Below are 13,061 nucleotides of genomic sequence, written 5' to 3'. Positions count from 1 at the left end.
TTATCCTCACAAGGGTTGCGGGGGGTGCTGGAGCCTATCCCAGCTGTCTTTGGGCGAGAGGCGGGGTACACCCTGGACTGGTCGCCAGCCAATCACAGGGCACATATAGACAAACAACCATTCACACTCACATTCATACCTATGGACAATTTGTAGTCAGTACTGGATCAGTATCTTTGAATGTGTTTGTTTCAAGTATTTGTACTTTTGGTCGCTACTTTGTTTGTCAGTCTCTTGTTTCTCCCTGATGAAAGACCTTTTTGATGCCACCTGCCATCATGTGTTTGATAATGTTACAACAGAAAATAACAACACATAACAGAAATGTGGGCAAGATATGATGATGAAACATGATCAAAAACAAAAACATTTCATTGATACTGATTCCTGTTTTCTTTGTGTTCACAGATCTTCAGAAGAGCCGACAAAGATGGTGAGTGGATTTGTTGATTTATTATAATAAATTTATTATTATTTATTATAATAATTTAATAATTAATACTATTATAAAAATGTAATAATTTTGGAAAATAATATACCTTTTATTGACATTATTCTGTGTCATTTTCTCAGAAACATCACATACAGTCATCCCTGGGTTTATCACAATTTAAATATTGCTCCCTCACTATGTAATATTTTAAAAATAATAATAATAATAATAAATGTTTGCTGCTTTGTGGATGACTATGGCATTATGTAAGTAAAAAATATTAAATGACAAGTTATCTGTTGTATTCTGGAATACATACTGCATGGCTACTGAGTTGACATACCTTGACTGAGATCCAGTGAAAAAAAATGGCTTTCCTCTTATTGTGTGTGGAAGTGGTAGGAAGGAAGTGGCTTTTTTGTCTCCCCCCCCCCCCATTCTGTTTGAAACACTTTCTTAGCTTTAGAATAAGTAAGTAGGACAGGCTAAAAGGTTAGCTCTGTAGCATGCTACGCTAACGGCGGCCGTCTGTTAAGTCCCTGCAGAGATCCCATAAATAACCTGTGCAATGGACATCACTGTTTGGGCATCTTCTGTGTGGAGTTTGCATGTTCTCCACCTGCATGAGTGGGTTTTATGCGGGTTCTCCGGCTTCCTCCCACATGTATGTTAATTAAATGCTAACAGCTAGCTCTGAGCGCAGAAAACCTGACTTTTTAAAACGTTTTTATTATTATTGGAGCCCTCTGTGTGTCATTCTCTGAAGGACAGAAATGAACAAATTCTATCAAAAATTATATATTTTTGACCTCACAGCTAGGAGACCAGGGTTCAATTCCAGTCTGGGCCATCTCTGTGTGGAGTTTGCATGTTCTCCTTGTGCATGCATGGGTTTTCTCCGGGTACTCCGGTTTCCTCCCACATTCCAAAAACATGCTAGGTTAATTAGCGACTCCAAATTGTCCATAGGTATGAATGTGAGTGTGAATGGTTGTTTGTCTATATGTGCCCTGTGATTGGCTGGCAACCAGTCCAGGGTGTACCCCGCCTCTCTCCTGAAGACAGCTGGGATAGGCTCCAGCACCCCCACAATCACAGGGCACATACCCTTGTGAGGATAAGCGGTAGAAAATGAATGAATGAATGAATGTCCTGCGCTCTTATTTTGGAATGACACGCTTCCTGCTGGGGGTAAGATACAGCCACTTTACCACAGTAGAATTATGTACAGCTGTTTGCAATTACAATTAGTTGGGTTCATAAAGCTGTTTCCACAGCGCCTTTTCACTCTGTCGTTTTTTTTTTTTTTTGTTCCTGCACCTGCTTGTGCTTACTAAAAGGACTTTTAATTGCACGCTGCGTCTTAGCTGCACAGCGGGGGTCTATCATTTGAGAGTACCACCACAAAACCCTGGCACTCTCGACATGAAACAACACCTATATAGACACCTCTTTCATTGTTGGCATGTGGGGTGAGAATGCTGAGAGAAGCTGCAACTCTCTCAAGAAAGCCTTGACCGTGCTTTCAGTTTCAGATTCAGTTCATTCATTTAAGCAGTCACATCTACGGCAAAAGCAAGATCTGTCAGCCAGTATGCATCTGAAACCTGAGGGATGTCCTCCTTACACGGAAATCCCAGAGCTCCTCTTTTAAGTGCCAGAAACCTTTCAGCACTTTGCTCAAGCTTTTCCTCCAAAAATGCATTAACTGTCTTTGATTCAATGCTCTGATGAAGTTTTACAACGATTTAGTTGCAACATCAACAACATGGTTTGTTTTAACACGGATTTGCGCACCACTTTCTAATGGTTTCACTTCCTTGAAAAAACACTATATGTAAATATACAATAATATATGTAAATAAATAGTTATAATTGGTAAGATCTTTTTTTTAGGGGTGGTGACCTGACATAAGGCCAAAGGTCCGTATGAATTCCTTGGGCCCAAGTCTATACTAAACTGTCATTTCACAAATTTTCATAAACATTGCCATGATTTCCCCAAAATGTCGATTGGAACTTTAAAACTCCCCCAATTGTGCCACCAGACCATCACTGCTCTGTATTAAATATAAACTAAACTGCATATTTGTCTTTCAGAGTCACCGATAAATAGAATCCATAAATAATGCTTCTAATTTAAAAATGGCACGACTTTTGGGCTTTAATTTTTTTTGTTTTCTATGTTTGCAGTTTTTAATTAGTTATTCATTCATTCACGAGGGTTGTGGTGGTGGGGGGTGCTGGAGCCTATCCCAGCTGTCTTCGGGCAAGAGGCGGAGTACATTCTGGACTGGTCGCCAGCCAATCACAGGGCACATATAGACAAACAACCATTCACACTCACATTCATACCTATGGACAATTTGGAGTCGCTAATTAACCTAGCATGTTTTTGGAATGTGGGAGGAAACCGGAGTACCCGGAGAAAACCCACGCATTCCCGGGGAGAACATGCAAATTCCACACAGAGATAGTGGAATCAAACTTGAGTCTCCTAGCTGTGTGGCCTGCACGCTAACCACTCGACCGCTGTGAAACCTGAACATTGAAATATTCAAGTAAAATTGGCTTTGGATTTCATTTTTTACCACTTATCGTTGTGAGGGTCGCGGGGGTGCTGGAGCCTATCCCAGCTGTCTTCGGGCAAGAGGCGGAGTACACCCTGAACTGGTCGCCGGCCAATCACAGGGCACATATAGACAAACAACCATTCACACTCACATTCATACCTATGGAGTACCCGGAGAAAACCCACGCATGCACAGGGAGAACATGCAAACTTGATTTTTTTCCTAGCTGTGAGGTCTGCGCGCTAACCACTCGACCACCGTGCAGCCCATTTTTTTTTGTTTAATTTTATCATTCCAGTGTACTGGGAGCCAATGAAAACAAGCTGCAGGCCACAAATGGTCCCTGGGCCAGAATTTTGACATCCCTGACTTAGGGTTTATTCTCCCATCTATCCAGAGTTACACTACAAATGCATTCCATATAAAATATAACATAATATAAAGCGATCACCTGATCTAATGGGACATGTCATCTAATGCAGATTAGCCACTGCTGTTATCTTCTCTGGAGCAGCTGTACTAAAGATGGAGCACCTCCTTCCCTTCAGCCCTGCTGTGGTTGTTCCTTACAGCATATCTTAATGATAACAGTTTCTTCGGTACTGGTGCAGAAACACAGTGTCAAAAGAGTAGGAGTTTCCTACTGTGGGTTATTACGCCGTAACTTTGATGTATGGAAAGTAGAGTGGAAAGAAAGAACAGACGAGAAGCTAATTTTAGCTTCCTTCCTCTTGGGAGAAGCCCGGGTAACTGTTTTAATGAGAGGGACATGGGGTTGCTGAAAGGAGAATAGGTAAAAAGAAAGGAAGGTCCGTGGTAGGGAGTGTCACAGGACGCAGAGGAGGCAAGACATGACAAAAAATGGTAAAGGAAATGAGTTTAGTGTCGTAGAAGAGTGTGAGGTGGACATTGTGCAGCACCATTTACAGTAAATGCATACAACTTGCTTCTGTAAGCATTTTTTCATTTGTACTTGTGTGTAATAGAAACTGAATGTATTGTTGGCCCAACATCTTGCGGTCACTGTTGCAAAAATGCACATTTACGAATCTTACTCATGGATGGATGGATGGAGAATAAGAAGAAACGTGCGTCCTGCAGATCCAGCTCTGGTTCTTTTGTTCACTCCCATAATATCACCCGCTCTTTTCCACTCTCTTTAACGAAATAGTACTTTCTTGACGGTTCATAGTATAAACAGCCAGTGGTTGGAGTGGCACCGCATCGCGACACAACAGTCCTGGCACAGTGAGAGGGAACTACAACTGTAACCACAGAGCCTTATAACCATCGTCCAAAGTGAAACTAACTCACAGTACATCCCAAGTTAGAACTCTTTAGATCAAAGGCATTATGCATTTTGAAAAGTGTGAATGTCAAGAAAAGTTGGAATTTATGGTATGTGGAAAATGGCATGAATGTCCTTAATTTGTTGACTGCTTCATGTTGGAACGGTCTGAATTGGTTGAGAAACGTGGAATTCTTTAGATCAAAGGCATTTTGCATTCTGAAGAGTGGGAATGTCAAGAAAAGTGGGAATTTTTGGTATGTGGAAAATGGCATGAATGTCCTTAATTTGTTGAATGCTTTCATGTTGGAAAGGTCTGAATCAGTTGAGAAACCTGGAATTCTTTAGATCAAAGGCATTTTGCATTCTGAAAAGTGTGAATGTCAAGAAAAGCTGGAATTTATGGTATGTGGAAAATGGCATGAATGTCCTTAATTTGCTGAATGCTTTCATGTTGGAACGGTCTGAATCGGTTGAGAAACGTGGAATTCTTTAGATCAAAGGCATTTTGCATTCTGAAAAGTGGGAATGTCAAGAAAAGTGGGAATTTATGGTATGTGGAAAATGGCATGAATGTCCTTAATTTGTTGAATGCTTTCATGTTGGAACGGTCTGAATTGGTTGAGAAACGTGGAATTCTTTAGATCAAAGGCATTTTGCATTCTGAAGAGTGGGAATATCAAGAAAAGTGGGAATTTTTGGTATGTGGAAAATGGCATGAATGTCCTTAATTTGTTGAATGCTTTCATGTTGGAAAGGTCTGAATCAGTTGAGAAACCTGGAATTCTTTAGATCAAAGGCATTTTGCATTCTGAAAAGTGTGAATGTCAAGAAAAGCTGGAATTTATGGTATGTGGAAAATGGCATGAATGTCCTTAATTTGTTGAATGCTTTCATGTTGGAACGGTCTGAATCGGTTGAGAAACGTGGAATTCTTTAGATCAAAGGCATTTTGCATTCTGAAAAGTGGCAATGTCATGAAAAGTGGGAATGTCATGAAAAGTGGGAATTTATGGTATGTGGAAAATGGCATGAATGTCCTTAATTTCTTGAATGCTTTCATGTTGGAATGGTCTGAATCAGTTGAGAAACGTGGAATTCTTTAGATCAAAGGCATTTTGTGTTCTGGAAGAAAAAATGTGAGAATTTTTTGCGAACTCCACACTGAGATGGCCGAGAGTGGGATTGAACTCGGGTCTCCTAGCTGTGATGTCTGCACGCTAACCACTTATAGAACTTAGAACTTATTTTGAACAAAAACATAACTTGACCGCTTAGGTAATAAACACCATGAATGGTTTCAGATGTAACATTAAGCTATCTAAATACACAAATAATAACAATAAAGGCAATAAATGGAATTTAATAGATTCTTTGAAAAAGCAACTTTGGAACTCATACAAGACAAAATATAATTACAGCACATCTCAGCTTAGCAGTTCTCACATGTCGGCTTTTAGTTACATCGGACTTGAGCATGAGGATAAATTATTTTCAGACTTTCAGTGAGCTGATGGCTTTTTAATCCTGCGTTCGTCACCCTGTGACTCATCCATTGTCTGCTAATTATCATTAGTGTGTTTGGCATAATGACAGCGAGCAGACAGGTTTTAGGGAGGCCTGTTTATCTCTGCTGTCAAGACTGGGAAGAAACACAGCATTGCAGCTACGAAGCAAATGGTAGGGTGAAGCTGCTTCCTGCAGTGTGACAGGAACATGACTGTTTTACTACCGTTTATTTAGATCACAGAAAAACCTTGAAAGATTTTGTGTAGATACTACTGTATGCATCAGTATTAGGTTAAAGCTTATGTTTATATGTATTTTCTTTTGTATGTGCAGACATTTTGTGATTAAAAATACATTAAGAGGCTGCATAGCGGATAAGTGGTTAGCACGCAGGCCACACAACTAGGAGACCCGAGTTCAATTCCACCCTCGGCCATCTCTGTGTGGAGTTTGCATGTTCTCCCCGTGCATGCGTGGGTTTTCTCCGGGTATTCCGGTTTCCTCCCACATTCCAAAAACATGCTAGGTTAATTAGCGACTCCAAATTATCCATAGGTATGAATGTGAGTGTGAATGGTTGTTTGTCTATATGTGCCCTGTGATTGGCTGGCCACCAGTCCAGGGTGTACCCCGCCTCTTGCCTGAAGACAGCTGGGATAGGCTCCAGCATCCCCCTCCTTGGGAAGTGTAACCAGTAATGCACCGGATAGTACAGTATGTATGTAAGATGTACAGTATGTATAGTTAGTATGCTGATGATAATACCATGAAAGATTGATGAAGAGATTGCCAAGAGGAAGTTATTTGTAGCTATTTTGACTAATCAAACGCCCCCCCCATCCCCCCCAAACCACAGAAGTCAGTTTTTTTCCCAGGTCACAGGATAATTAATGTTAATGGTATATAACAACATTTGGTCCTGCTATGTTAATATTAGCAGAACCAGCTTTAGCTATTATACTCCATTCAAATGGAATCAACCACAATTTACCCTTTAACTAAAATCCCTCATTCATTGTGGAGAGTTTAAATCTGAAATCAGATGATTAATGTGATATTTATAACTAATTTCAGTTTATTCTTGTTGTTGTATTTTGCATTCAGGGCCTGCTATTTATAAATGTCTCCCTTGTAAAAGAGACTTTAATCACAATGAGACTGCTTGGTAACATACAGATAAATTTATGAGTTGGGTTGTGAGCCAGCATGCTTTGATATATACTTTATTATCTCTGCCAAGATCAAACGTGAGATGCATTGTTTTGCTGGTTGGTTCTCCCTAGTTCGTAATTAGCTGGATTATGTAAAACAACACACAGTTGCTTTTCCATTTATTTGAAAAAATGTGCACGTTTGGTGAAGAAATAGGTATAATAATAATAATAATAATAATAATAATAATAATAATAATAATAATAATAATAATAATAATAATAATAATAATAATTATTATTATTATTATTATTATTATTATTATTATAATGTGGTTTATATATACCTGTATGTATAATAATAATAATAATAATAATTATAATAATAATAACAATAACAATAACAATAACAATAACAATAATAATATAGGTACAGATATATATAAACCACATCTTTATATAAATGGTTTATATATATAAACCAATAATTAATAATAATAATAATAATAATAATAATTATTATTATTATTATAATAATAATAATAATAATAATAATAATAACAATAATAATAATAATAATAATAATAATAATAATAATAATTATTATTATTATTATTATTATTATTATACATACAGGTATATATAAACCACATCTGATGGATATCAAGTCTTTTTTTGATTAGTTTTATTAATACTACTACTACTACTACTACTACTAATAATAATAATAGTAATAATAATAATAAAAACCCCAAACTAAACAAAAAAAGACGTGATATCCATCAGATGTGGTTTATATATATATATATATATATGTACCTATATTATTATTATTACTATTATTATTATTATTAATAATAATAATAATAATAATAATGTACGTACAGGTATATATAAACCACATCTGATGGATATCAAGTCTTTTTTTATTAGTTTTATTAATACTACTACTACTACTACTACTGCTACTACTACTACTACTACTACTACTACTAATAATAATAATAATAATATAGGTACAGGTATATATAAACCACATTTGATGGATATCAAGTCTTTTTTTGTTTAGTTTTTGGATTTTTTTCCACATATAAAGACAAACTAGATGATGATTTTTGAATATGAACACATAATGCTAGAGGGAGTAACTGAGAATTAGGTCACAGAAAGAATGGGATTTTTTAAATATTTTTTGACAAGGAACAGTAATTGTAGTTCTACAAATGATATAGATATGTTTCTGTCAGAAGACATGGCAGATTGTCAGTGAGCCAGTCAGAAGAGTGCCGTGTGTATCTAATTACCTGCAGATGTTAATCACAGACGTTGCCGTCAAAAAGCCCCAGAGTACACCTCACTGAGTGAAAATAAAGACGTGTTCTGTCAGGAAGATACTTTTTTTCCCTCCCTTGGGGAAATATCTAAAAATTTTAATTTGGGGATTTTCCCCCACTGAACAAAGAAACAATATCAACAAAAAAAAAACAAAACAAGAAAAGTTGAGGAGGTAAAGGGGACCAATGATACACATTTCGGGCCATTGTATTGAGTTCTGGACTCCTGTAGAACAGCTACATACAATAACCCGCAAAGAAAGCTTTCTAGATCTTCCAAACTCTGCACCTCTTCCAGCAGTGTTTACTTGGATTTCCTGCCTCCCGCACAAATGTTCCACTGGTCCACTTTTGTCTGATTACTTACATAAATAAACATAGTTAGGACACTGACAAATTTGTACTTTCTGCTCGCAATTCTGACGAATACTCACCAATTCATTATAGTATATGGTAATGGTAATGGTTTTATTTCATTTGAACATGCATCAGATTACAATTGAATGCATCACATAATTCAGTTCACAGTTCCACATGTTCAAAAGGAGTAGGAAGAAGCAAAGCTTATTAAATCCTACCCCTCCATCTGGTACTTTTACAATCAGTTACATTTGTTCACTTCCTGCTTTCCTAATATAGTTGAAGTTAATTTTAATTTTAATTTTAATTTTAATTTTAATTTTAATTTTAATTTTAATTTTAATTTTAATTTTTTAATTTTAATTTTAATTTTAATTTTAATTTTAATTTTAATTTTAATTTTAATTTTAATTTTAATTTTAATTTTAATTTTAATTTTAATTTTAATTTTAATTTTAATATATAGCACATCATGACTGGTTCAAGACTCTTCATCCTTGTATTTAGCAAACATCAACTGCTTGTATTGTTTCTTGAATTGGCTCATCGTTGTGCATTGTTTGAGGGTCTTACTCAATCCATTCCATAGTTTGATTCCACATACTGAAATGCTATGGCTTTTTAACGTAGTCCTAGCATAAGTGTTTCAAATGTAGTTCTTCCCTAAGATCATATTTCTCCTCTCTTGTAGAGAAGTATTGGATGACATTTTTAGCTAATTGGTTATTTTTAGCCTTATGCATTATTTTAGCTGTTTGAAGATTAAGTTTAAGTACTTGTGATTTTAGAAATCACAAATTTTGTATTTTTTTGTATTATAATTCCAGTACTTCAATTAAACACTGTACATATACTTACCACTTTTTCTATAAAATATGCTCGACTTAAATTCTTAACATTAGAAATAAAGGCTTTATCTGCAGCTGTGCTTGAAAAGTGAACTATGTCAATGTCACAAGCGCCGAGGTTGCCATGGTGAGCAAAGCTACAGTGTTTTGATTGGCAGTCCTTGATGATCAGAAGCATCTCCGTATTTGTTCTCCATCTTGGTACAGAATCTGGCTCCAGCTGTCGATTCCACGAGTTTTTCTCTCCTAATGAGTTAACGGTCTGGAGCTGCCACTCAGGAGAGGATGTGTGCGCTCTGGTTAGTATCTCTTGCACACCCGCAGTGTATATTTTTAGAAGGTGTGGGGGTCTTCTGTTATGAGATGAAAGCACCAGGGGGACTTAAGACATGACATTTACATGCCATCATTAGCTCCATGGCCTTGCCGGGTGTGTCTAAATCTGTGTGTTTAATGTGCACGTGATAAATAATAAACTGGCTCAGGAACAAGATTGACATTTATTTGTAATTTTTTTTACAAATACCTCCACCAGCAGGCGTTAAACAGCACTGATGAACTAATTAGCTGTAATGTTTGTGATCGAGACTGAATCTAACAAGTGGAAATAAAAGTAAAAAATTCAATTATTCCGAGTTTTTGAAAGAATTTCACTTCAAATCTGTACATCACCTCTGTTCAACCGACTACAATAAACCACAAAACCACTGCGTTGCCCCTGGCTGCAACGTGACCTACTGTTTCCATGGCAGCAAACATAACCGCTCCTTATTCCAGGTAGTTATTTTTGGTTCAGAGTCTCTGAGCATTACTGGGACCAAATGTAGCTCAATTTCATGCCAGGTGAATTGTGGTATTATACAAAAAAATACCTTTTTTTCCGGTTAATTTGGATCATTTTAATCAGCATTTGTAGTACTTGTCCCATAAGGGTGACAGAATAAACAGTAAAGTTTGTTTTTTAACTGTCCTGTTAAATAGTTTAATTGTGAATTTGACTGAATCAGGGGCTGCACGGTGGATTAGTGGTTAGCACGCAGACCTCACAGCTAGGAGACCAGGGTTCAATCCCACCCTCGGCCATCTCTGTGTGGAGTTTGTATGTTCTGTTCTGTTTTCTCCGGGTATTCCAGTTTCACCGAGTGATGATTACTAAAGTAATTGACTTATTAATGTATTTTTATAGCATGCAGGCCTCACAGCTAGGAGACCCAAGTTCAATTCCACCCTCGGCCATCAGTGTGTGGAGTTTGTATGTTCTCCCTGTGGGTTTTCTCCGGGTACTCCGGTTTCCTCCCACATTCCAAAAACATGCTAGGTTAATTGGAGACTCCAAATTGTCCATAGGTATGAATGTGAGTGTGAATGGTTGTTTGTCTATATGTGCCCTGTGATTGGCTGGCGACATCTGGGATAGGCTCCAGCACCCCCGCGACCCTCGTGAGAATGAATGAATGATTGGATGAATAATTATTGAATAATCTTGGTCAAGGCTGCATGGTGGTTGGTTAGTGGAGTGGAGTGGTTAACGCGCAGGCCACACAACTAGGAGACCTGAGTTCGATTCCACCCTCAGCCATCTCTGTTTGCATGTTCTCCCCGTGCATGTGTGGGTTTTCATGCTAGGTTAATTGGCGACTCCAAATTGTCCATAGGTATGAATGTGAGTGTGAATGATTGTTTGTCTATATGTGCCCTGTGATTGGCTGGCGCCTGAATACAGCTGGGATAGGCTCCAGCACCCCCTCATGAGGATAAAAAATGAATGAATGAATTACAACCTACTTGTTAGAGGTAATAACTGCCTCATCTACACGTAGTCTATAAAGCTTTTTTGGCCCTGTCAGTGAACGCTGGGGCTCTAAACATCTGTAGTCTGTTTTGGTAAAGCAGTTTAATCATGTTAGCATTCTAGTTTTATATTACATTTTCTTCCGTCCACACCTGGAGCTGCGCCGCAAATCCAACACCACAGATGCTTCCCTTATTATTGCCAAACTTCTTCAGGTGTAGTACTCATCTACAAACATCTGTTACTTACAAACATCAGAATTCCAACACATTACCTGTGTGTGCTGGTGTGTATTAATGATCCATTCATGGACGTTGATTGTTTAACCTAAAAGCGAGGATTCCCTTATCAGCATCCTAAAAGATGTTCAGATGTCATCACTGCATTGTCGTTTATCAACAAAACATTGGCGCCGGAGGACATCTTGTAAAGATAATTTGTATCACACTGCAGCCTGAGGGAAGTAGATTAAAAATGGCAAAACATTGTTATCAGTTGTTCATTTATTCATTTTCTACCACTTTTTCTCACGAGTGTCGCAGGGGGTGCTGGAGCCCATCCCAGCTGTCTTCAGGCGAGAGGCGGGGTACACCCTGGACTGGTGGCCAGCCAATCACAGGTCACATATAGACAAACAACCATTCACACTCACATTCATACCTATGGACAATTTGGAGTCGCTAATTAACCTAGCATGTTTTTGGAATGTGGGAGGAAACCGGAGTACCCGGAAAAAACCCACGCATGTACGGGAAGAATATGCAAACTCCACACAGAGATAGCCGAGGGTGGAATTGAACTCGGGTCTCCTAGTTGTGAGGACTGTGTGCTATAAAAATACATTAATAAGTCAATTACTTTAGTAATCATCACTCTGTGAAAGTCTGGGGGGAACGTGAGACCAGTCCAAGGTGTCTTTTTATTTCTCACCCGAAAACAGCTGGGATAGGCTCCAGCATGCCAACAACCCTTGTGAGGATAAGCGGTATAGAAAATGAATGAATGTATTCAACATTTAGTTAAGAATAATTATTGAATAATCTTGGTCAAGGCTGCACGGTGGTTGGTTAGTGGAGTGGAGTGGTTAGCGCGCAGGCCACACAACTAGGATACCCGAGTTCAATTCCACCCTGTCCACCTCCTCTCTGTGTGGAGTTTGCATGTTCTCCCTGTGCATACAGAGATGGGACCGAGGGTGGAATTGAACTAGGGTTTCCTAACTGTGAGGCCTGTGCGCTAACCACTCGGTCACCGTGCAGCCCTGTTATCAGTTGTCATTGGGAAAATTGATTTGGTGCTGGTTTATTCATGATTATATTTGTGATTTATTTACTATGGCAGGAGAAAATCTTGATGTATTTAAGGTGTGTGGTTGTTAGATGATGAAGAAAACAACGCCTCAGTCGCTGAATCCAAACATAATTACCAAATTTATGTCACAATGTGGGACTAAAAAGGCTTCTGTGCTCATCCTCAGCCTAGTTTTAAACTCTTTTCTTCTCTGGAACCCAGTGGTTGCCTTTATTGGGAGGTATGCTGGAGAAAAAAATGTTCTTCCCCACTGAGGGCAGGAATTGCAAGATAAACTTGGACTTGTATTGCTGTCTTTTCATTTTAGCAAGTTTGATGCATGATGAAGGATCACGGCTAGGGCTGGGTTAAACGATTATTTCTGTAATCGATTAATCTAGAAAATAGTTTTTTGATGCATCGATTAATCCCTGAAAGTCCCTGATTTGTCCCTGAAAACATAAACCACAGGTTAATAAAATA

General features: G+C 38.1%; 1 protein-coding gene across 1 annotated transcript in view; it reads left to right on the top strand.

Moving 5' to 3' along the window:
- Positions 1 to 13,061, top strand: part of necab2 (N-terminal EF-hand calcium binding protein 2) — a 98,088-nt gene that overhangs the window by 7,576 nt on the left and 77,451 nt on the right. The window contains exon 2 of the mRNA XM_058075642.2: positions 409 to 433. Coding sequence (XP_057931625.1) covers positions 409 to 433 — 25 coding nt within the window. The remainder of the gene's footprint in view (positions 1 to 408; positions 434 to 13,061) is intronic.

The sequence above is a fragment of the Doryrhamphus excisus genome, linkage group LG1 (genome assembly GCF_037039965.1).
Source record: "Doryrhamphus excisus strain RoL-2023G ecotype Guam linkage group LG1, RoL_Dexc_Guam_v1.1, whole genome shotgun sequence".
NCBI lineage: Eukaryota > Metazoa > Chordata > Actinopteri > Syngnathiformes > Syngnathidae > Doryrhamphus > Doryrhamphus excisus.
Note: the sequence above shows the minus strand (reverse complement) of the source record. Positions and strands in the feature narration are given on the sequence as shown.